This window comes from Diabrotica virgifera, chromosome 4 (genome assembly GCF_917563875.1).
Source record: "Diabrotica virgifera virgifera chromosome 4, PGI_DIABVI_V3a".
NCBI classification, from domain to species: domain Eukaryota; kingdom Metazoa; phylum Arthropoda; class Insecta; order Coleoptera; family Chrysomelidae; genus Diabrotica; species Diabrotica virgifera.
In genome coordinates, this window is record NC_065446.1 from 250,151,604 (window position 1) to 250,175,422 (window position 23,819).

General features: G+C 32.1%; 1 protein-coding gene across 1 annotated transcript; it reads right to left on the reverse strand.

Annotated features, from left to right (window-relative positions):
• Positions 1 to 24: 24 nt before the first annotated feature.
• On the reverse strand, positions 25 to 22,447 carry LOC114326879 (uncharacterized). Its single transcript, XM_028275334.2, has 4 exons — positions 22,286 to 22,447; positions 14,534 to 14,643; positions 8,675 to 8,868; positions 25 to 1,538 (listed from the first exon to the last, which is right to left on the reverse strand). Exons 1-4 carry the CDS (start codon positions 22,335 to 22,337, stop codon positions 1,364 to 1,366), a joined length of 531 nt encoding a protein of 176 aa, XP_028131135.2. The 5' UTR covers positions 22,338 to 22,447; the 3' UTR covers positions 25 to 1,363.
• Between the last annotated feature and the right edge of the window lie 1,372 nt (positions 22,448 to 23,819).

Below are 23,819 nucleotides of genomic sequence, written 5' to 3' on the forward strand. Positions count from 1 at the left end.
TCTGTTTAAAATAAAACCACTTGGGATTTAAAAATATCTTTTATTTGCAAGATTTATGTAAACAAATCAAAATATAAAAAGTTCTAACAACTATTACAATATTAAGTAATAAATTCAGATCGTACATACATTGTTTATGTAGGTTTAAAAATACACGTTATCATTGTCCTCCAATTACAAATAAGAAAACTTAAGCTAAAATTCATTTACAAAATTCTAAATTAAGTATATATAGTAGGAAAAATGAAAGATTCCATGAACAAACATATAAAACACGCTGTATTTTCCTGTGACCGTGTCACAAAAAAATGCTGGCCAGCACAAGTAGGTACATGTAATAATTATAAACTGTTCTTTTAATACTGGTACTGGTTAATTACTTTCTGGAACGTAGAAAATATGTGTTTAATAATATGGCTCATGGGTAGTCTTTCATTTTCCGTACTGTACCTATAATGGACAAATAATAAAAACAGTGTGACTTGCCACTGGTATATGAGATGACCATAAGAAATCACAATTTGTTTTAATCTGTAGGTATAGGGCTTTTCATTCACAGTCATTTGTTTAGAGCTACTAACGTGTGATCCAAAATTATTGTCACCATAGGTGGCTCTGAACGACAGAGATAGCTATACAGTGCATGACTATTCTTAATTCAAATATACTTTCCAGTTTACGTCAACTTTGCAGTGTACGTCAACTTATCAAGAAAAGTTAGGTTATGTAAAGATGTTGGTGGTGGACATATAACAGCATCTTGTTTGATTTTATTTATTATTGTTACTTATAATTTTGTTTTTTTTTTATTTTTGATTAAATTTCTGTGTTAAAGGTTTTTACTGATTTTTTATGTTTTATAATGTTAATCAAAATTAATTGATAAAATAATGATATAAATTCAGATTAAAACAAGACATACTTAATTTTTTGCACGGCTAGCTTTGGTCCCAATAATTGTGGATCGCTCGTTATCATGTGTCACATAATATTAATATATCTACGTCATACATTATTGGTATATATAAATGACACAAACCAAAGACGTATGACTAAGATATATTAATATTATGTGACCCATGACAGACGCTCGAAACAAATGACAATCGATGAAAAGCCCTATTAATACATTTTGATTCTTAAAGCATTTTTGAGTACATATTGTTGTTTTGACTGCATTATTGTAAACATATTGGTGAGAAATAAGCTCCATATCAAGGACAAAATAAATACGTATAAACACATTAAAAAATAAATAAAAACATTAAAAATTATTACCTTACGTGGCCTAGATAAAAAATATTCTAGTGTACAAATATTAAACCTTTAGGAAGTGAATTGAAAGAACCAAATTCGCATTTTTTTATTCGGGAAAGTCTGGGACTTTGCGTGGCTGAGAGGGAGCCCATCTGGCATTATCGATTTCGTTACTATCAGCGTTATCGTCAACAGGAACATCAACAGGAACTTCTGGCTCAAATTCGCTGGTTTCCAGATTTTCAGAATTTCGTTTTGGTTTTATCATTTCCACATCTTCACTAAAAAATGAAACAATGTTTAACAACAAAAATAATCTCGCAAGAATAAAAATAATAAAGATGAGCGGGTATCTAGTAACATAAACTTTCTATGTGCACCTATGGTCGAGGAAATGAAGCTGAAAAAATGGTAAAACCTCGCAATTTTTTCGTCCAGCATCGATTTGTACAAAAATTTGGGTTTAGGCTCATTACACCCTCTAGTTCATTTTCTATACTGAGCCGTTGTACGCTTTTGGTTTTTTAAGGGTGAAAACTACACCCAATTGAAAAAAATTATAAAATAACATTTTAAACTTTAATATTGTCAACATTTGGTTCTTATTAGTTACATAATGCTTGTTTTATGCTTTAAGACATACTATCATAATATTTCAACCCTTAAACCCACCCTTGTTGGAGCTATATATAAACAATTTACTTATCCTAAAAGAATAATTTCGGCTTGCATCGATTTACATAAAAATTTGAGATTAGGATCATCTCACCCTGTACTTCTTATTCTATATCATGCTTAAGGGCGTTGATTATTTTTAGGGGTGTAAACTACCCCTTATTTTCAAAAATTGTATAAAAACATTGTAAACTTTAATATGGGTAAAATTTGGTTTTGATTGGTTAAATAATGATTTTTTTATACTTTAGGATATAATATCATAATATTTCAACCCTTAAAAACCACCCTTAATAATATTACAGTTTTTATAAGTAGATATTTTAATAGATCTATACAGAAAGAAAAGTAGAATTAAATAATTACAAAAACATTTATTTACACAAAAATATGAATTTACAAATATGTACAAATACAAATAGTTTTTAGTCATCTCCCGGTATACGAACCGGTTCTGTGGTATTATACATACATTGAAAATTTTCCATAAGCGGACTATCCGAATTTTTCGAAAAAAAAATTCGTTTTATAAACATAGCTCCTTCATTTTTTGCGATAAAAGGTTTTTTCAAAAATGACTTTGGTAGGATTTTTGAAGACTTATAAGACTGTGTAAATTAAATTCCGTAAGATCGCTTAGTTTTTAATTAGGTTGGGTTTAAAGTGCTCGAATAAGGGGGTGTTTGCTTGTAAATAGAGGTTTTAAACAGCTATATCTCGCTAACTGTTCACTTTAATGTAAATCTATGCACAAGAGAATTTTAGTTATGAAAAAATCTACAATTTAGTAATTCATCATTTTTTTCGTATCTCCAGTATTTTCGGAGATATTTTGAAGTAAAAGGTGAAAAATGGGAAATTCCAAAAAATTTATTATTCTTTAAACTCCCAATTTTTCAAAAATTAGGCCTTTTAAATAGGTCAAACTTCTTGGGTGTATTGATAATACAAATATAAAAGGAATTACAGAAAGGTGAAGACCAATTTTTAATTAGGAGGGTAGTTAGGGAGTTGTTTTCATTTATTTTTCCATAGAGAAAAGCAGGTACCGACCTTTTTTTGATCATCAGTCACCTAATTTTTAGGCTAGAAACTTTTTATTATTATCTTTTAAAAGGGCTAACTATATACTTAAAAAAAGATTATTTAAGTTTTCCTCGAAAAATGCAAAGTTTTTCCGTTATTTTACTTTGAATATTTCAAATTATGCATTTGACGAAAAAAGCTAATTTTTAACATTCCGTATCTCGGTTTGTAATTGGTCTTCAAGATATTACAGAAAAAGAATTTGGTTTGTGTTACTAAAATATACAATTTTTATATATACAGTTTTTTTGATTAAATGCATATTTTTCGAGGTATTCTCAAAAAACCCTCTAAAAAAGTCGATTTTTTTTTCATCTAAAAACTGTTACTTTCAAGCGCGAATAACTCGAAAAATATTAGTTTTACGAAAAAAATGTAACAAACATTTTTTTCTTAGAATTACTTTTTCCATCGATTTCCCTGGTTAAAATGTAATAAAAAATTCCCGCCCGCGAGATGGGGTGGCAACCACCCCAAGGTTTTAGCGTACAGCGGCATGATATAGAAAATGATCCTTGGACTATTCCCTACCTTCTGTAAAAATTTCAAGTAAATCCATGCTGGACGAAAAAATTGCGAGCCAAAATGCTTCATTTCCTCGACTATCCGTCTTCCGATACCCATTCGCTCTCTGCTCTCTGTCCGCACATTAATCTACTTGCAGACCTCTTTCATCCATGGCTTTGTTTATTCCTGCCTGCCAACTTTTCCTCGGTCTACCTCTTCTTCTTCTGCCTTGCGGTTTCCAGTTTTGTACTTATTTTGGGATTCTGTCCTCATGCATTCTTTGTACGTGACTAAATCATCTTAATTGTATTTCGTTGATTTCGTCATTTATTGCATGTTTTACCTTCAATATTTCTCGTATCCGTTCATTGATGACATGTTCTCTTTTTGAGGTCGTCTTCCTGCAGGTCGTCTCCAAAAGCCCATTTCGGTAACCTCTGACACTTGTTTCGATTTTTCCTTCACAGGCCATACTTCGCAGCTGTATGTTACAATGCTTTTCACTATATTGTTATGGATCTTTTTCTTGTTTTGATTGTTTATCTGCTTGTCCCAGAGTACTGAGTTTAAAAGGGTAATTGCTTCCCTGCCCTGAGTATTTCGTTCTTTAATGACGTTGCATTTACCAATTGTTTCTCCTCCGTCTAGGCTCAAATCCTGCTGCGTCCCACCGATATTCATATATTTGGTTGCTCCTATATTGACCTGTATGACAAGATTTCCCCTGTCAAAATAAATAAAGTCAGGAGGGTTAGGAGCGATGCACAGGATTCACTATTAGTCCATTCATTAACGGTGAAATATTGCAAAACCTCTAAATTTTAAAGAACCGCTTGGATTGACATGAAATTTGGCATACGCATAGCTAATAAGTCAAAGAAAAAAAGTAATATTGTGCCGATATGTGCTTTTGCCCTGGGGGTGGGTTTCACCCCCTCTTGGGGGTGAAAAAATATTCGTCCAAAGAAAGTCAGGAAATGGATAAATTGGCTAATTTTAAGTAAATTTTGTTCTATAGAGTTTTTTCACTAAGTCAATACTTTTCGAGTTATTTGGCAGTGAATATGTTCATTTTTTCAACAAAATAACCACGCTTTTAGACGGTTTTTCGCAAATAACTCAAATAGTAAGTATTTTGTCGAAAAACTATTCTTAGCAAAAATATAGCCTATAAAAAATTTAAAAAAATGGTGTATATATCACGTCTCTACGCCTAGCAGAAGCAGAGTTATTGCTAATGAAAAATAGGTTCATATTCGTCAAATTCCAAATGGAATACTTTAACGTGAAATAACCAAAAATGAAGCACATTTCGGGGAAAACTCATTACAACTAATTTAAAGTGTTTAAGAAAAGCTTCATTTTTGTTTTTTAAAAAAAATTTCTAGCATCAAAATTAAACAAGTTACGCTCAAAATAAAGTTAGTCCCTTTTGTTTTTGTTAAAAAAATCGAGAAAATCACCCCCTAATTAGTATCTTAAATGAACTTAATCGTTACGACTTCACAAGTTTCTTGACTCGTGTATATATTGTTTATACGATCTGTAAGTTTCATCGCTTCAAAGTCCTTATTATTGAAAGGGCTGTTGTTAAAAGGGTTGAACGAGTCACTGATCACGAATGTATGCAAATTTAGAAACACCAAATCTTAATAAATTTTTGTCTAACAGAAAAACAAGAAAATACATGATATTCAGAAAAGCAAATCTGACTTTTTTTGTTTTTCGAGATTTTTGGTATCTCTAACAATTTTTAAGTTATTTTGAAAAAAAGCATATTTTTCAAAATTTAAATTTTTCAAAATTTTACTTTGAAACCAATTTTTTTCAAAAATAAGCACTTTGAACCGATGAAACTTACAGATCATATAAACACAACATAAGTAAAATAATTTCTGGAGCGGTAACGATTAATTTCATTTAAGTTGCTAATTAGAGGGTGGTCTTCCCGATTTTTTTTGCAAAAACAAAAGGGACCAGCTTTATTTTGAGCGTAACTTGCTTAAATTTAATGCTAGAAACTTTTTGTAAAAATAGAAATAAAGCTTTTTTTAAACACTTTAAAAAAGTTAAAATGAGTTTTCCCCAAAAAATGTTTAATTTTTTGGATATTTCACGTCGAAATATTCTATTTGAAATTTGGTGAATATGAATCTATTTTTCATTGGCTATAACTCTGGTTCTACGAGATCCAGAGACCTAACGCGTACACAATTGTTTTTACTTTTTTATAGGCTATATTTTTGCTAAGAACGTTTTTTTCGACAAAATACTTACTTTTTGAGTTATTTGCGAAAAACCGTCTAAAAATGTGGTTATTTTGTTGAAAAATGAACATATTCACTCGCAAATAACTCGAAAAGTGTTGACTTGGCGAAAAAGCTCTATAGAACAAAAGTTACTTAAAATTAGTCAGTTTACCCATTTCCGGACTTATTTTGGACATATATTTTTTCACCCCCAAGAAGGGGTGAAAGTCACCCCCAGGGCAAAAGCACACATCGGCACAATATCACTTTTTTTCTTTGACATGTAATCTATACGTATGCCAAATTTCATGTCAATCCAAGCGGTTCTTTAAAATTTAGAGCAAAAACCGTGAAAGAATGGACTATATGCGAATGCAGTGAAGTTCAGAACATGTAATACCTACCGAAGTTCAGACTATCCCTGGTAGATGTAGAATATAGATGTAGAATAAAGAAGTCGAATATGTGTCAAAAAAATGAATCTACCTGCTATCTTATGCTATCTGCAGCTATTGACATAATAGCTACGATGCTCAGTGAATCATATGCTGATCAACTTAAAATCATTCCACTTGCAGATAATACGATGGGAAGAATCCACAAGGAAAAGAAAAAGTTTTCCTGTAGTTGGCTGTATACCATCAATCACAAAATTGGAAAGAAATCCTTTGTAAAAGGTATAAAATTTTTTTATTAAAAAATCCCTTAAAAGGGCTACATCACAACAAAACGTTTTCGATTTTTATAAAAAAAATCATCATCAGTGTTCGATCTAAAAATAAGTATAACCGATTTAATCAATGTAAAGTTAGTATTTGTCGGTCTTGACGGTCCAGTTAGCTGGGGCTCAGTCGATCGACAAGTTTAGTGGATTTGCGATTTGCGGTCGCTGGTTCGAGCCTCAGCTAGGTCATGAAATTTATAAAAGGCCAACGCCGTAGTATAAAACTCAATAGAGTCTACGGCTTGGTCTGGAATAAACTGGCGTCTGATCGACCTATGGAGGAGCGGTACGGGAAGGGATAAGGGCTTCCGGCTTGGTGATACTCCTCCATAGATCCCTACCGAAGGGCGTTGACGCCTAAGAACGGTGTATACATACAAAGTTAGTATTTAAATTTTGACAAAGGTTAGAGCAAGTTGGTTATACTTACAAACTGGATGCTAGCTGAGCCACAAAAGAAAAATATCCGGGTAAAAACCCTTTACATAAAATATAGATGCCTTAAAAGTGCATACTTCAATAAAAAGGCCTGTGATGGTCACATGGCAAACAGGATAATGCCCTAAGGTAAAGTATATAGGTTTCCAAACACGTGGGATCCAAACTGAGTTGATCACATTTCAATGACTTATAATGGCAACTGAATGCGAAATGAGTGATGTTTCTGAAAGGTGTCAAAAGACAGATGGACAACGTGACGTGGAATTTACCCTGTATTACGACAGCCAACTAATTGTTAGTAAAATATTTTTTGAAAATTTACATAGTAATAACAAACATCAACAAAGTTGTGGCTATAATTACATTTAAGTAAGTACCTTGAATATGTAAGATGAACGTGGAGTATGAAATGATTTTTATATTGTAAATAGAGAATGTGCCAGAATCTATGCAGCCACCTATACATAATTCAAAGGTTGATGAATGCGGTTCCTATTCAAATTGAAGTAAGTCCAACTGTGCTGTTGAAAATTTAATTTACTATGAATTAAAAGGAGTGTTAGGTTTAATTGTACCAATGGCAGAGTAAATTAGAGAGTCTGTAGTAAATGGAAGTCTGATATTAAAGTAGTGTTGAAATTTAGATAAGTTGTATGAGTCACAGGAGGAAACTGATATGATATAATGATATGTGAATTAATTGGTTATAGGTACCTGAGTGTTGATATTGGAAGTGAAGAAGAATATCAACTGAACTAATAACCTGGCAAAAGTATGAGTTCCTTTTATGTAACATAGGCATCTAGGACTAAACATGTTTATGAAATAGGGATTTTTTTCCCTATTTTTTATTTTTTTTTTATACCAAGTTATCGAGTTGAATTAAAAAGGTTTAAAACTGGATGGATGTATGAAGGTGTATTGGAAAACAAGCAATATGTGTCTAAAATACTAAAATCACTACCTTCTAATTTTACACATATTGCTTGTTTTCCAATTGGAATAATTAATTTAATCTTAGAAATAAATGTTACACAACGAACGGTAAATATTTTATTTATTGTGGTAACAAAAATGTATTTCACTTAAGACACTCGGAAGAAGGGTCGATTGTTAGTGAGAGCGTTGGGTGTGGTCCGACGCGTTTGCCTGCTGAGCTGTTACTGAATAGAAAACCACAACGATTACTGTTATCTTTCTTCCCTCTGACCAGATGACTGAGCAATAAATTATTTATTAGGTCTGGTGTATACTTTCGCAATTACAACAAAAAACACTCTCGAATGCATAGTGAGTTGTTGACACAAACGTCTGATATGGTAACTAATTTATGTGGGTGAGAAAAACAGATGGTGGACAGGGTAAAGCCATGTCTCTCTTAACATTTGTATTGGAATGTGCATTTCGAATGGCTAACGTCGTTTCGATTTTGAGAAAAAATAAGAAAATAAAATTAGCAGAAATAGTAATTATAGCGTAATGCTATACATGTACGCCTGGTTGCACTGACAAAAAGCTCCAGCTTAGCCCAGCTCAGCTTATAGATAGGGACGCTTTAAGTTTCACTTACGTTGCACCATAATTTTCGATTCTAATCTAAGCAGGTCTTAACTGAGACAATGTTTAAGATGCAATCCACGTGGCAATCCATTGTGACAAGCTGAAATTAGACGCTGAAAGCTTAAAATCTGTAAGTACAACCAGGCATTATAGTACTATTTTTAAGATACTTTACCTAGTATCCTCATCGTTCATAGGTTTATTCATCATGTCATTGATGTAAGGATATCCTTCCGAGACTCGAGGTTTCCTTGAGTTTCTGGTCAAAACAAAAGCATCATCATCTGCTTTAAATTGATCCTTATCCTTTGGAACCAGCAACACATGTCCGTCTTTGGTCTGGGTTCTGTAGAATTGGTCATTGTTATTCTAAAATAACAGTTACTTTAAAATCATGGTATAATATTAAATTATAAAGGAACACAATATAAAATAATGGGTATTTGTCAAGGATATCTTGATTTTAAAGTTAACTGTAAACAATTCGGAAATTGAAAAAAGACTAAGTTTTCACTCTAATGGCACATAAAACAACATCATGCTATTCTACATCCCACCAGAATGAAAACAATGGGAACCTTCTCGGGTTACACCTCCGAGGCTTCTACAATTTGCAAGCCAGACGGATGCTGAGACTAAGGAAGATGAGGAAGATGATGAATTCTACAATTTACAATTCACGTCCCATCTGCTCAGCGCGGTAAAGTTCCAACGAGAATGGTTCCCTTCGTACTCCAATCAGAGTAAATGTAAATCAAAAATGAATAACCATTTTCAATTTGGTTGCAAAACGAAAATACAGCCGAACCATATTCTAGTCCAATCAGAGAGTGCAGCAAGCACCTCTACCGGTTTCGAAACTTATTAGTCTCTCATCAGGGGGCACATATGCTGCTCTCCCTGATCCAACCAAAACAAACCCCAGCGTGCACTCCCGAATTGCAACGAACGAAATGGCATAGATGCCCTAGCGGCAACTGCTAGCAAAAAGACTAAGTTTTCACTCTAATGGCACATAAAACAACATCATGCTATTCTACATCCCACCAGAATGAAAACAATGGGAACCTTCTCTGGTTACACCTCCGAGGCTTCTACAATTTGCAAGCCATACGGATGCTGAGACTAAGGAAGATGAGGGAATTCTACAATTTACTACAATCTTTGTAGATGCTGAGACTAAGGAAGATGAGGGAATTCTACAATTTACTTTGTAGTTTCTATGTTCTCGCTTAACACTATAATATGTAGAGAAATAATTGGAAATAATCAAACTGGTTTCCTTATGAAAAGTAAACAAGAAATCAAATATCAACATTGATTCGAATTCTGGAAAAGACACAGGAATCTGGTATTAGCAACATAATTCTTCTTAAGGTGCCTTCTCCATTACTTAAGGTAATAGCTGTAACAACAACAAATTGCACTTTATCTTGAGCTGTTCTTAGTATCGAATGTGTGTCCATGCCTGTCCAGTCTCTTACATTCTTCAGTCGGGAGCATCTTCTTTTTCCTGGACCTCTTTTATCTTTTCACTTTCCCTTCCATTGTATTGGGATTGACAGCATCTCTTAGTAACCATCTTATTAAGGGCAAGACTAATTCTTTTAATATTTAAATGTCCTTGGTAAACGAATACGCGTTGTTTATCATAAACATGATTGACCCATATTACTATACAAGTGTATCAGTTATCGATAATGCAAGGTCAGCTGTAGTAGCAAATATTATTCTTTATTTATAATCAAGCTGATTCAGCATCTATAATACAAACACTTTCACTTTTTATATATACCAAAACATAAACAGGGGATTCCACATTCTTAGTTCTAAATTCATTGCGTAAAGATTATTCATTGGTATTTGAGATCCCAGCGGGTAAACATCACAGCGGATAAATATTTAGCCACCAACTCTTTACCGTAGTTACTTCAACTTATAAATAAATGAATATACTGTGAGTAGTGTTACTTCATCAACCCCTATAGTAGGGGGTAACCACCCCTTAACTATCTGAGATGGTTCAGATAAACAGGAACCACCATACCATTATGATTCGTAGAAAGTTGTATTTTTCCCTCAACATAATTTGGAAGATCTTTTACTTTACACTGCAGGAGTTTGGATTACTGGTAAATTAAAAAAAAATAACTACCGAGAATGTAGACAGCAAAGTTCGATTAGGTGATGGACTGTCTTGCACTCTCTTGCACTTTATTTAATTTAGCTCAGGAAACAATGATCAGAAACTCTGGAATCAATACCAGTGAAATAATATTTACGAGGTAAAACGTTATAGGTAAAGGTGAATCGGCAGTTAACGAAACAGTTTCACAGCTATAGGAAGCTTTAAAACCCAAAAGAATTGTAATATACATCCAGAAAAAAATATACACTAGTATCAACAATTCCTCAAAGACAGATTCAGAACTAAATTTATAAATGGACTATACCAAGCTTTAACTATGGTTCTTTGGTGTCATGGCTTCTTTGGCCAGTGCAATTATTCTTTTAACTGCTTCACTGCATCCCCCTTGTTTCGATGTTTTCTTTATATTTAAATTATTTAGATTCTGTCAGTATGCCAGCATTATTTTGGTTTTTTGTTTGTTAATCTGGAGAACGGCTTTCATACTTTTTTCTTTAACCCGACTGGACTATATATAATTTTGACTCTGATATTATTGCATGTAACTTTTCTTGTATTTTAATACTATATAAATTCTTCGAACCACTTAAAGTCCTGTCTTTTGGCTATATGTGGGTAAATTTTCAGCCAAATCAAAGAACTTATATTTTGGGAATGGAGGAACATGTAAACAATAGTATTTTAACGTTTTCTACACTAAAATTTGATCAAAATTTTTAAATAAAAAAACTTGTTATAATGCCTAATATTCACATTTTTGAGTAAAAAAATGTAAATTTGTTAAATAAACACCAAGTCACTGAAAAATCGCTTAAAATGATAGTTTGAGAAAAGAGAAGAAGAAGAAAACGGTTCTACCATCAATGTCTTATTTTTACCCCCCCAAGACTAATTTCTAGAACCTCCAACGGCGGAGAGAATTGGAAATAAACACGTTGCCCAATATGATTCAAACTTCAAACTGTTTGAAGAAGTTTGATTTCAAGTCAAACCTAAAGATATCGAAATCAAGTCAAGTTTGCTGAATAAAATCAAACTAGTTTGACTTGATGCATCTCTAATTGGTACCTCTATGGAAGGTTTTCACTTCATCTTTTGAGCGGTCCGCCGATACTTCTTCTACCGATTGGTGATTTATCTCTTGTTATTTTGACCACATGGGCCTCCTCATTCTGCTTATGTAATTATTCCATTCTTTTTTTTTCTATGTAGTGTCCATTCGTTTATACACTGTACGTTACATTGTCTTCTAACGTCTTCACTCCTCTTTCGATTTCTCAGCCTATTTCCTATAATAATTATAGGAAATTATTATAGAATTATTCTTCTCAGTAACTCTAATCTCTGCCGTTTCTAGTAGTGGCTGTAGTGTTGTGGCTGTATCGTACTGGTCTTGTTTCGGATGCATAAGTATGTCATTATTGGTCGTACACTGGCTTTATAAAAAGGAAAAAGGAAAAATCAATCTTTAAAAAAGTTGTGAAAGAAAAACAACGGAAAAGATCAAAAGAGAATTTCGTGGTAAATGTGAAAGCAAATTTAAGGTAGTGGAAATAAGGACATGAAGAAGTCTGAATAGAAAAATTCTTACTCGTTCATATATAGGGTGAGGCAGATAAAGGGCCTATTAGAAATATCTCGAGAACTAGAAGTAAGAGAATCATGAAAATTGGAATACAGGGGTTTTGAAGTATGAACTATTTAACTAAATTATTTTGGTCTCTTTGCTACTTCCGGTTATACCGGTAGTTGATTGTAACTTCGTTTTTTTTTTTAATGGGACACCCTGTATATTTTTACATTTTTGGATTCTACTCGATGTCTTCTTTCTTAAAATAGGTAGTTTTGTAATATTATACAGGGTAGTTTAAAAGAGAATGACGGTTTTTTATAAATTTTGTAGCAAACTTCACACCCTGTAAAATTGTACTGATTTGATATCAAAATCTCCATTTATGTTCAAGTGATTTTTAATATAGTCTATTATTATTAAAAATTAATAATATAGCAAAATGTTTAATTTTAGTATACAGGGTTGGTCGAAACTCGGAATGAGTATTTTCTGAGATTTCTTAAATAGAACATCCTATATTTTAGTATTGTAATGAAATGATATTTTATAGTACTTTTTTATTTCTTAAGCATTCCCTATACCTAACTGCTTTAATTTGTAAGTTATTCGTAGTTCTTTAAGCCAAACATTAATTGCAAAAAAAATTACTTGGAATTTTATTAGGTTTGCGGTGAACATAATCAATCATAAATAATTTTTTGAAAATAAATACATGTTAATCTAGAATGATCCTTAATTTATTAATATTGGATGAGATACCAAAATACCTACGTTTTTAAGATTGTTGGTGCATAAAATATTAATAAAAACAAACCATATTCTACCTAGTTGGCTATGGCTTTGACACTAAACTTGATTAAACATTAGACATTGTATTATTTTTATAGTTCCAGTTGATTTGTTACCATTACTAATATAAATTTTTGTAATGGGGAATTGATTAGTAAAGTTTTTGTTCTAGAAGAGTATAACAAAAATGTACTACTAGCCATAAGAATTTATCATCTGCAACTCCCTGATAGACGACAACCAAGAAGAGAAACTTTTCAAAATTTACTAGAATAGTTTTGACGTACTAGACACTTAGATTACGAGAACGTTCATACTAATATGCAGATTCTCAGTGACACTAACATTTAATTCATTTTAATCATTTACAATAGTTTTTGTTCGATCAGATTTCTCGTAATCTAAATGTCTAGTTTGTTGAAACCGTAATCTAAATGTACTAGAGTACATTTTAAAAAGTTTCTCATTTTGGTTGTCATCTATCATGGAATGGCTGATGATAAATTCGTATTGCTAGTAGCACATTTTTATTTGTTATACTTTCCTAGAACAAAAAAACATCTGAATCAGTTCCTCATTAGAAAAATTCATATTAGTAATGGTAGCAAAGCAAATGGAACTTCAAAAATAGTAGAATGTTTAAGCAAAGCAAATGTTTAAGAATATATTTAGTGTCAAAGTCATAGCCAACTAGATAGAACATTGTATGTTTTTATTAATATTAAACACACCAACTACGTAGGTATTTTGATATATCAACCAGTCGATATATCAACCAGTTTTGATATATCAACCAAACTTAAGGGTCAGTCAAGATTAATATGTGTTTATTTTCGAAAAATTATTTATGATTGAATATTTTCACGGCAAACCTAACAAAATTTCACGTAATTTTTGTTGCAATTAATGCTTGGCTTAAAGAACTATGAATAGCTTACAAATTAAAGCAGTTAGGTATAGGGAATGCTTAAGAAATAAAAAAGTACTATAAAATATCATTTCATTACAATACACAAATACAGGGTGTTTCATTTAAGAAAACTCAGAAAATACTCATTACGAGTTTCGACCAACCCTGTATACTAAAATTAAACATTTCGCTATATTATTAATTTTAAATAATAATAGACTATATTAAAAATCACTTGAACATAAATGGAGTTTTTGATATCAAATCAGTACTATTTAACAGGGTGTGAAGTTTGCTACAAAATTTATAAAAAAAACCGTAATTATCTTTTAAACTACCCTGTATAATATTACAAAACCTCATATTTTAAGAAAGAAGACATCGAGCAGAATCCAAATATGTAAAAATATACAGGGTGTCCCATTTAAAAAAACGAAGTTACAATCAACTTCCGGTATAACCGGAAGTAGCAAAGAGACCAAAATATTTTCATTAAATAGTCCATACCTCAAAACCCCTGTGTTCCAATTTTCGTGATTCCCTTACTTTTAGTTCTCGAGATATTTCTAATAGGCCCTTTATCTGCCTCACCCTGTATAATTTAATTACTTACCCCTTGTGGGCATCTGTCGTTTGTGCAAGTGTACTCTTTACCATTTGACGAACATATGCAAAAGTTACAGTCCATTTTAAACTTTGAATTTGGCGAACACATTGTTGCACCTTAAATAGAAAAAAAAATGATAATCATATACATTTTTTCTCAAAACATAAGAATTTAAAACTTATTTAAAAATCAGAATATTTTGACATTTTATCTATTGGCTTCCAAACTGGACTTCATTGGTGTGAAGAGATTCCTTCCAGAGATGAAGCTGTAGCAACTTTTCTATTTCGGAAAATTTCTATTTCGGAGATTCCGAAAATTTATATTTCTATTCCTTTTTTTAACTAGATACTTATCTATTTCTAGAAACTTTTCTATTTTCTATTACCTCTCTAGAAAGACATAATAAATGAATCACATTCATGATTTACATGACATAAAAAAATCTTAGAAATTAAATTCGGAAATTTCACAATTTTTCCAGTTAAAATTTGATATGAATTAGACAAACCAGTTCAAATTTGTATTAGCGTGATTCAGAATTGGGTCAAAAAATTGTAAGTACAAAATTAAGGTGATTGCAGTCGACCCACGTATTTCCTACAATTCTGTGTTTTATAAAACAAAAATACTCATACTTTTAGTGCATAACATGCCGATTTCTATAAAAGGAATTAAAAAATTTGTTTCTTAAAAATAGGGGAATAAAAGTACTGAAGAATGTATTTGTATTGATTATTTACTTTATAAAGGGAACTGCAACGTTAAAGGTATTTTTTCTACGAGCGTGCAAAAATGTCTACTTTCGCGCACGCATTTTAGTTTGGAAAGTTTTACTTTTCCGCACGCGTGTTACTTTTCCGCACGCGTGTTAATTTAGATATGTTAATATGGCCTTAAAATAATTATAATACATGCAATAAACTAATATTTAGATATTATTTACTAATTTATTTCAAATAAATCTTATTGTGTTCATGTTTTAATGAAATTAACGCGAGAATTCGATGAAATAAAATAATTTTGACATAATATTCGAAAGTCAAATCAGTAGACAATAACAGTGGTTTTGAATCGTCGTCATGGAAAGCAAGATCGTCGTCATGCTAACCAATTATGCTGAAACTTTGGTTTTGACAACTTTGTCAAAGAATTAATTTGTGTATGTATTTTCGTATATAATATCACAAGAGAGAAAATTTTGCCGGCAATATTTTCGACTGGTATGAAAGTTTGTTGCCTGGCAAATTTCGCGAATTAAATTTTGACTTAAATCACGAGACGTCAGTCGAGTGATTTTGTCAAAATTTCATAAGCGAAAATTACCAAAAGGCAACGAACTTGAATGAAACCAGGAGAAAATTTTGCCGGAAATAATTTTCTCTCGAATGATATTCGACAAGACTATTTCACGAGAAAATTAATGCACCATATCAACGAAATATAATCTTTATTTCTTTATTCATTTATTTATCTTTATTTACTATCTGTCATAATTTTGTCGCTGAGATTTCACGTCGTTAAGCGTTGCTATGCCGTTTTATCAGTTAAAAACAGTCTAGTGAAATAGTCATATTAATTAAATTATTTGATTAAGATTTGGTCATTTTTAAAGACTCGTAGAAAAAATATTGTTCCTAACGCTTGCAGAAAGTCTCTTTTCCACACTCGACTGCTTGCCGAACTCCCGCTTCGCGTCGTTCGGTAAACTGCAGTCGCGTGCGGAAAAGTATGACTTTCTGCACTTGTTAGGAAAAGAACTATTATTGTTTCATATGGTCAATGTATACCCAAATATGAAAAAACCACGAAGTGCTACTATTTAAGAGGTGCATTTTGGGAAATCTGTGAATTAGTGCCTATGCACTAAGGTGCGTTAGAATGAATTATATGCATGCTTCGTACATACACAACTACAAAAAAGTTGTTAAAAATTAAACTTCCTATCGAAATTCCACTTTCTTAAATTAAGAATAAGGTTTTTTGACAAAAATATATTAAAAAAACGAAGCAAAAAACATGAAATATCGCAATTTTTCTTTTTGTCCCGTAACATTTTCGGACGGGTTATTTCTTTAGAAGTCTTTCTTCTTGTTCTGCGACACTACAGCCCAAACTGAGCCTTGGTCTCCTTTATTTTTTGCCTCCACCCTTGTTTGCCTGTGGCTGCTCTTCTCCATACACGGACTCCTAAAAGTGCTTGCGCGTCGCTACTTACTGTGTCTTCCCAGCGCTTTCTTGGCTTTCCAACCAGTCTCTTTCCCTGCATTCTAGCGTTCAGAGCTCTTTTTGGTAGTATATCCTCTCCCATTCTTATCACATGTCCTGCCCATTGCAATCTCTGTATTCTAATGAAGTCTGACAGGGGTGTTTCCTTAAAAAGTTGATAAAGCTATATAGACCATAGCATGCTATTGGTCGAATTAAGGTTTTATAGATTTTCATCTTTGTATTTCGGTGGACAATTTTAGATCGAAATATATGGGAGAGGGCAACATAAGCTCTATTTGTCTGCGTATTCTCTTCCGTATTTCTCCATTTTCTGATCATTTTCAATGTCATCTTCATGTACATAATGTTTTGTGGGAATTATCTTCTTGTCTGTATCATTATTTTTGTTTTCTCTGTGTTAATTTCTAGATTTAAGGACGATTCATATTTATCCGTTCGGGCACGTAGCGTTTCGTTTACGAAAAATATTGTTATACACTAGAACTAGTTAATAAAATACAACATTTTCAATTGCCCAACAACTCCAGACTAATTTCATTTGACGTAAAAAATCTTTTTCCTAGTGTTCCTCCTACAGAAACTTTTGTTTTAGTTAAAAACCTTTTAGAACATAATAGTACAAATCCGATCATTGCATCTGAAATTTTACACCTTCTTGAAATTTGCATAAATCAAGACTATTTTGAATTCAATAATCAAATTTACACAAACAACAGTGCAGGACTTATTATGGGTAATCCTCTAAGCCCATTACTATCAGATATATTTATGAACCAACTTGAAACAACAATTTCTAAACACCCCGTATTTAAACAGTTCTTATATTGGTGGAGATACGTGGATGACATACTAGTCTGCTTTACAGGAACTAACAGACAACTTGACCATTTTCTATCATACATTAATTCACTTCATTTTAATATTGAGTTCACAATAGAAACAGAACAGAATAATTCCATAAACTTTCTAGATGTAACAATTACCAGACTACACAACAAACATGAGTTCTCCGTATATCTTAAACCTACCCATACTGACACAACTATACACAATTCATCATCATCCGATCCTACACAACACAAATTAGCAGCCTACCATAGCATGATACATAGACTGACAGAAATTCCTATGACAAAAAATAACTTCGAGACAGAACTAAATATCATTAGACAAATAGCAGTAAACAATGGCTATAACGAACAAACAGTTAACAACATTTTAAACCAAAAACTCCATAAGAAAGCCTTGAAATTAGTGTATCCACCACCACAGAAAGAACCCAGTACCTTCTGCTCTCTCACATATACTGGCAAAATAACAACAAAAATAGCCAGATACATAAAAAAGAAAGGAATAACACCAGCTTTCAGAACTAACAACAACTTAAGCAAACATATTAAAAACAATAAAAGCCGAAAGAGAAAGCAACTACAGAGTGGTGTGTACAAACTAACTTGTGGTGACTGTCCGAAAACTTACATCGGTCAAACTGGCAGAACTTTTGACAAACGGATAGCAGAACACAAAAGGGCTTTCAACAATAGAAAAACAGACACTTCTACATACGCACTTCACCTTCTAGATCATAATCATTCTTTCAATGAAGAGTTTCAAATTCTACATATTCAAAACAAAGGCCTTAAGCTATCACTTTTAGAATCAATGGAAATTAATAAATTGAAAAATACAGATATAATTCTGAATGACCAACTTGAGACAAACAGCTCCCCACTCCTCAACCTCTTCAGTTAAAGACTTAAAAAGGCAAACACATTGTAAAATATATTACTTGAGAAAGGCACTTTGCCGAAACAGCTGTAGTAATAACATAGTTGTAATAAATTTTGTGGAAGCATAGAAAACAAACGTTTTTCAGTGTTTTATTGTGAGAAAAATATTGTTTTTATGGTTTTAAATACGAACAATTCATACTATACGGAGCGTATAGTATCAGGCAACTCTTTGTTAAATCAGGTTTTTATATTTTTCCGAAACGAAACACTACGTGCCCGAACGCATAATATGATTCGACCTTTAGCCTTTTCGTTTGCGTTTTTAACCATGCGTATGTTTCCTGTGCTCCTGTTGATGTTCTAGCTAGAAGGTTCTAGAACTAATTTTAAGTAAGATGCGGATCTTCAAAGGAAGATGTTCAAAAACAAGCGATATATACAACAATGACACACTACCGTACGGTACCATAAAACTATCTGCTCCGATTTTCGATCTGGTTTTCAAATGCCAACTCGGTCCCGTTGAAAGTGGCGCACTCTGTATATTGTATCTACAGTGGACTCTCTCTATAGCGAACATGGATATTACCAGGTTTCGCTTATAACGAGGTACATTAGGTGTCCATGAAATTCCTATTGAACTATAGCCCTCTATAACGAGGCATATTTGGTTATAACGAGGAAAAATGAAACCGAAGAATATGTTTCTTTACCTGTTTTTAGCGCAGTAATGGCTATAAATAAATACCCCAACTGCCTGTATATAGAAATGCCCAACATCTGTGTTATTATCGAGTCAGTGGTGTAATAAACTACGCCGCCTATAATAAACTTCTTTCTGTTTATCAACCGATATTGAATATTGTAGGAAATTTACAATTTACGATGGCGCTCATTGTTCAGGTCGACCGTCGACACCTAATAAACTATGTAAGAGGCATCACAACATTTCAATATTATTGTTGTCTGATATAACGAGATCCGCTTATAACAAGGTAATTAGTCCGCCATTTCAGTTCTCGTTATAGAGGGAGTCTACTCTACTGTATACTTAAAGTCATGGTGTACCCATGTAATGATGTTTTATTTAATTATAAACTTACTCGTAATATTCATTACTTTTTAAAACATATTAAATAAAATTTTACGAAAATAAATAAAATAATCGTACTTAACCATTACTTTGATAGTTCCTGCTTGGCGAACCACTTCCGGTTTGTATCCGCGACAGTATAATTACAGTTATTTGCAACCTGCAATTTATTAAAATCCTCTTCGTTCTATATTCTTATTGGTCTGATTCTTCATATGATTATGAATATAAAATAACTGTACATGAAGTCGAGGATGCAAAACGAACTCCAAAAAATAGAAAAGAATGCGGACCACAAGGTATACCAAACGAATTACTAAAACACAGCCCATAAATATTACGGGAATTGGTAGCATATTGTAAAGACTTCCTTGAAACCGAAGATATCACTGTTCTGGAGTGGCCTGCTTGTTCACCCGACCTTAAACCAATAGAGCAAAGATTTGACATTGGCCCTCAGAATAAAACTAATTAAATGTTATGTACACAGCATGCTTTACTATGGAGCTGAATCATGGACATTAAATCGAAATGCAATAAATCGACTTATACTCTGGGCTAATTAACAAAATTCATGGAAAAGTTATTTACCAGCAATTTTATTGCTTTAATCGAATTATAAGATCCTATATATTAATAATATAGGTATGCAAAGTCCGCAGATAGTGTGCTACTTTTTTTATAAACAAAATGGCGCCGAAAAATCGTATTTTTTTCAATTATTGCTCTATAACTCCGAAGATTTTAACTTTACAACAAAAACACCCAAATAAAAATTCACCTCAATTAAATATATGTTTTTCACGATTTGCTCCGACGAAAATTTTCCTCGGAAAATGCGGGTTTTCCTAACAAAAACTCTAATTTTCAAATAAAGTTTTAGGTAGGTAATTATTAATCAATAATTAAATAACTTAGTGACATCAAAGCTTTCTTGGTATAGATTGTAGTTCCAGAAGCCGGTGAAAATTAAACGAATATTTTAGCAACAATTCAATTGTTATTTAACAATTTACGATCGCAATAATAACCAAAATAATCATGATACATTGATCAAACTTATAAAGATTATAAAGATGAGATGCTTATTTAATATTTTATCGACAAAATATAAATTTTTCTTTTTTTTGCATAATCTTTAAATTTTGAAGAAAAAAAATAGTTATAATACGCTGGTATTATTAGTAAAGTACAAAGAAAGGTTATTTACCAGCAATTTTATTGCTGGAATCGAATTATAAGATCCTATATATTATTAATATAAGTATGCAAAGTCCGCAGATAGTGTGCTACTTTTTTTATAAACAAAATGGCGCCGACAAATCTTATTTTTTTCAGTTATTGCTCTTTAACTCCGAAGATTTTAACTTTACACCAAAAACACTCAAATAAAAATTCACCCCAATTTAATTCTACATAGAAGTATGTTTTTTTCGATTTGCTGCGATGAAAATTTTCCTCGAAAAATGGGAATTTTTGTCAGTCTATGTAGCATGCTATGGTAGGCTGCTAATTTGTGTTGTGTAGGAAGGGATGATGAATTATGTATAGTTGTGTCAGTATGGGTAGGTTTATGATATACCCATACTGACACAACTATACACAATTCATCATCCCATTCTACATAACACAAATTAGCAGCCTACCATAGCATGATACACAGACTGACAAAAATTCCCATGTCAAAAAATAACTTCGAGATAGAACTGAACATCATTAAACAAATAGCAGTAAATAATGGCTATAACGAACAAACAATTAACAAAATTTTAAACCCAAAACTCCATAAGAAAGCCCTGAAATTAGTTTATCCATCAACACAGAAAGAACCCAGTACCTTCTGCTCTATCACATATACTGGCAAGATAACAACAAAAATAGCCAGCAGATACATAAAAAAGAAAGGAATAACACCGGCTTTCAGAACTAAGAACAACTTTAGAACAGCAAATATATTAAGAACAGTAAGAGCCGAAAGAGAAAACAACTACAGAGTGGTGTTTACAAACTAACTTGTGGTGACTGTCCAAAAACTTACATCGGTCAAACTGGCAGAACCTTTGACAAACGGATAGCAGAGCACAAACGGGCTTTCAACAATAGAAAAACAGACACTTCTACGTACGCACTTCACCTTCTAGAATTCTAGATCATAATCATTCTTTTAATGAACAGTTTCAAATTCTGCATATTCAAAATAAAGGCCTTAAGCTATCTTTTTTAGAATCTATGTAAATTAATAAATTGAAAAATACAGATATAATTCTGAATGACCAACTCGAGACAAACAGCTCCCCACTCCTCAACCTCTTCAGTTAAAGACTTTAAAAAGGCAAACCCATAGTAATCTAAATCACTTGAGAAAGGCACTCTGCCGAAACAGCTGTAGTCACATAGTTGTAATAAATTTTGTGGAAGTATAGGAAACAATAGGATATAATTTATACAATATTGATTTTACGCTGAATTTTATTATTCTATTTACTTTAAACCAAATTGTTTCCATTTATTATTTTAAGAATTTGTTGTTTTCTATAATAATTATTATGTATTGGTAATTAAATTGCTTTAAAATAAATATTATATATAGAGTATTTTTTGGGGGGCTATCTTTATTAGCATGTATGTTTAATAGCAAATATCAAACACATCAACGTGTATGTTAATCTAGATCGTAATTACAATAAACAACTGACTCACCACTGAAATTAACACACACAATACAACACAAAGCAATAACGCGCCAGTCCATCTTGCCTGTCTAATATACTACGGTCTACTGGAAATACAGCATACAGCATGCGTTTTCTGCGGTATTTTATATCTACCAATTAAACGAAAAATCCAAATCGTGGAAAGGAAGTGTGCGTGAGATAATCACGTCAGACAAATCCAGTCAGAACAGTTTAAAAAGGTGATACAGTAATTATATTTAATTTTGAGATGTATCATGGATCTTTGTTGAGATGGTTACGGCTACTTATGACTAAACGACGAAAAAATACAAAAAGATATCATTCAATGAACTTCGGGACATTAAAAAAAATAACGACTAATTTCTGTATCGAACCCAATTAAAAAAAATCAAAACAAATATGTATTAAATCCCATTTACGCAAAAAAAAATTTTTGTTATTGACAAAATTTATTAAAAATCTTTAAATATAACAGTATTCTGTACAAACCATAAGAAGAAAATTGTTTGTAAATGAGACAATAGTGGAGAAAAAAACTGTTCCCAAATGGGACCACTAGGCGCGAAGCCGATAGATCAGGGGTGGGCAAAGTGCGGCCCGCGGGCCGCATGCGGCCCGCGTAAAAAAAGTTAATTATTTTCATTTAAAGATTTTTTTAATTATTGGTAATATTAGTAATTAAATATAGATAATAATACAGCTATTAATTAACACTTTTGCAACGGGTGATTTTTCCGCAAATTTTCAAAACAACGCGGGCAATTATTTGGGTTTCCGGCACAGAGTTTTGTCGGCTCTCTCAATGAAATCAATGAAATTTCAACAAATTGAAACGATATTTTTGAAGCAGTCAGGAACTGTTTGGAAAATTTTAAACTACACCGTAATCACCTAGTACCTAAGTGTAACAACTGACGGAGCACCAAATTTAAGAGGAGCAAATATTGTAATGTTGAGAAAACCTAAAGATTACGTTCATGAACAATTTCCAGAACATGATTTATTATTTTGTCACTGCATAATCCGTTAGCAGGTATTGTGCAAAAATGTTTTACGAGTAGACACCGTCATTTCAATAATTATAACTAATATTGTTAGTTGTATTCGTTCAAGAGGATTAAATATCATGGTACATTCATAGCATTTTTGGAAGAGTTATAGGAACAGAACATACTCAATGTATTATATTCGATGGTTAAGTTTATAAAGGGTTCTTAAACAATTAGAGTAGGAAATTGCTTTATTTTTAGAAATCAAAAACTGGGACAAAGCTAAAATAAGGTTTGAACGTAAAATGAAACTCAAACTATTCATTAATCATATAAAAAAAGCAAGAATTCGTTTAATTATTTCCCTCATTAAAATCAATAAATAATGTACCATAAAATATGTTTAAAACTGATGAAAAAAAACTTTATAATTTGCTGACGGATATTGAAAATTGTTTTAAAGATTTTGAAGATATATTTTCCATTACCACTTCTAAGAAATCATTTTTCAGTTCAAATTGATTCCTAGCAGTCTACATTCAACTAGAA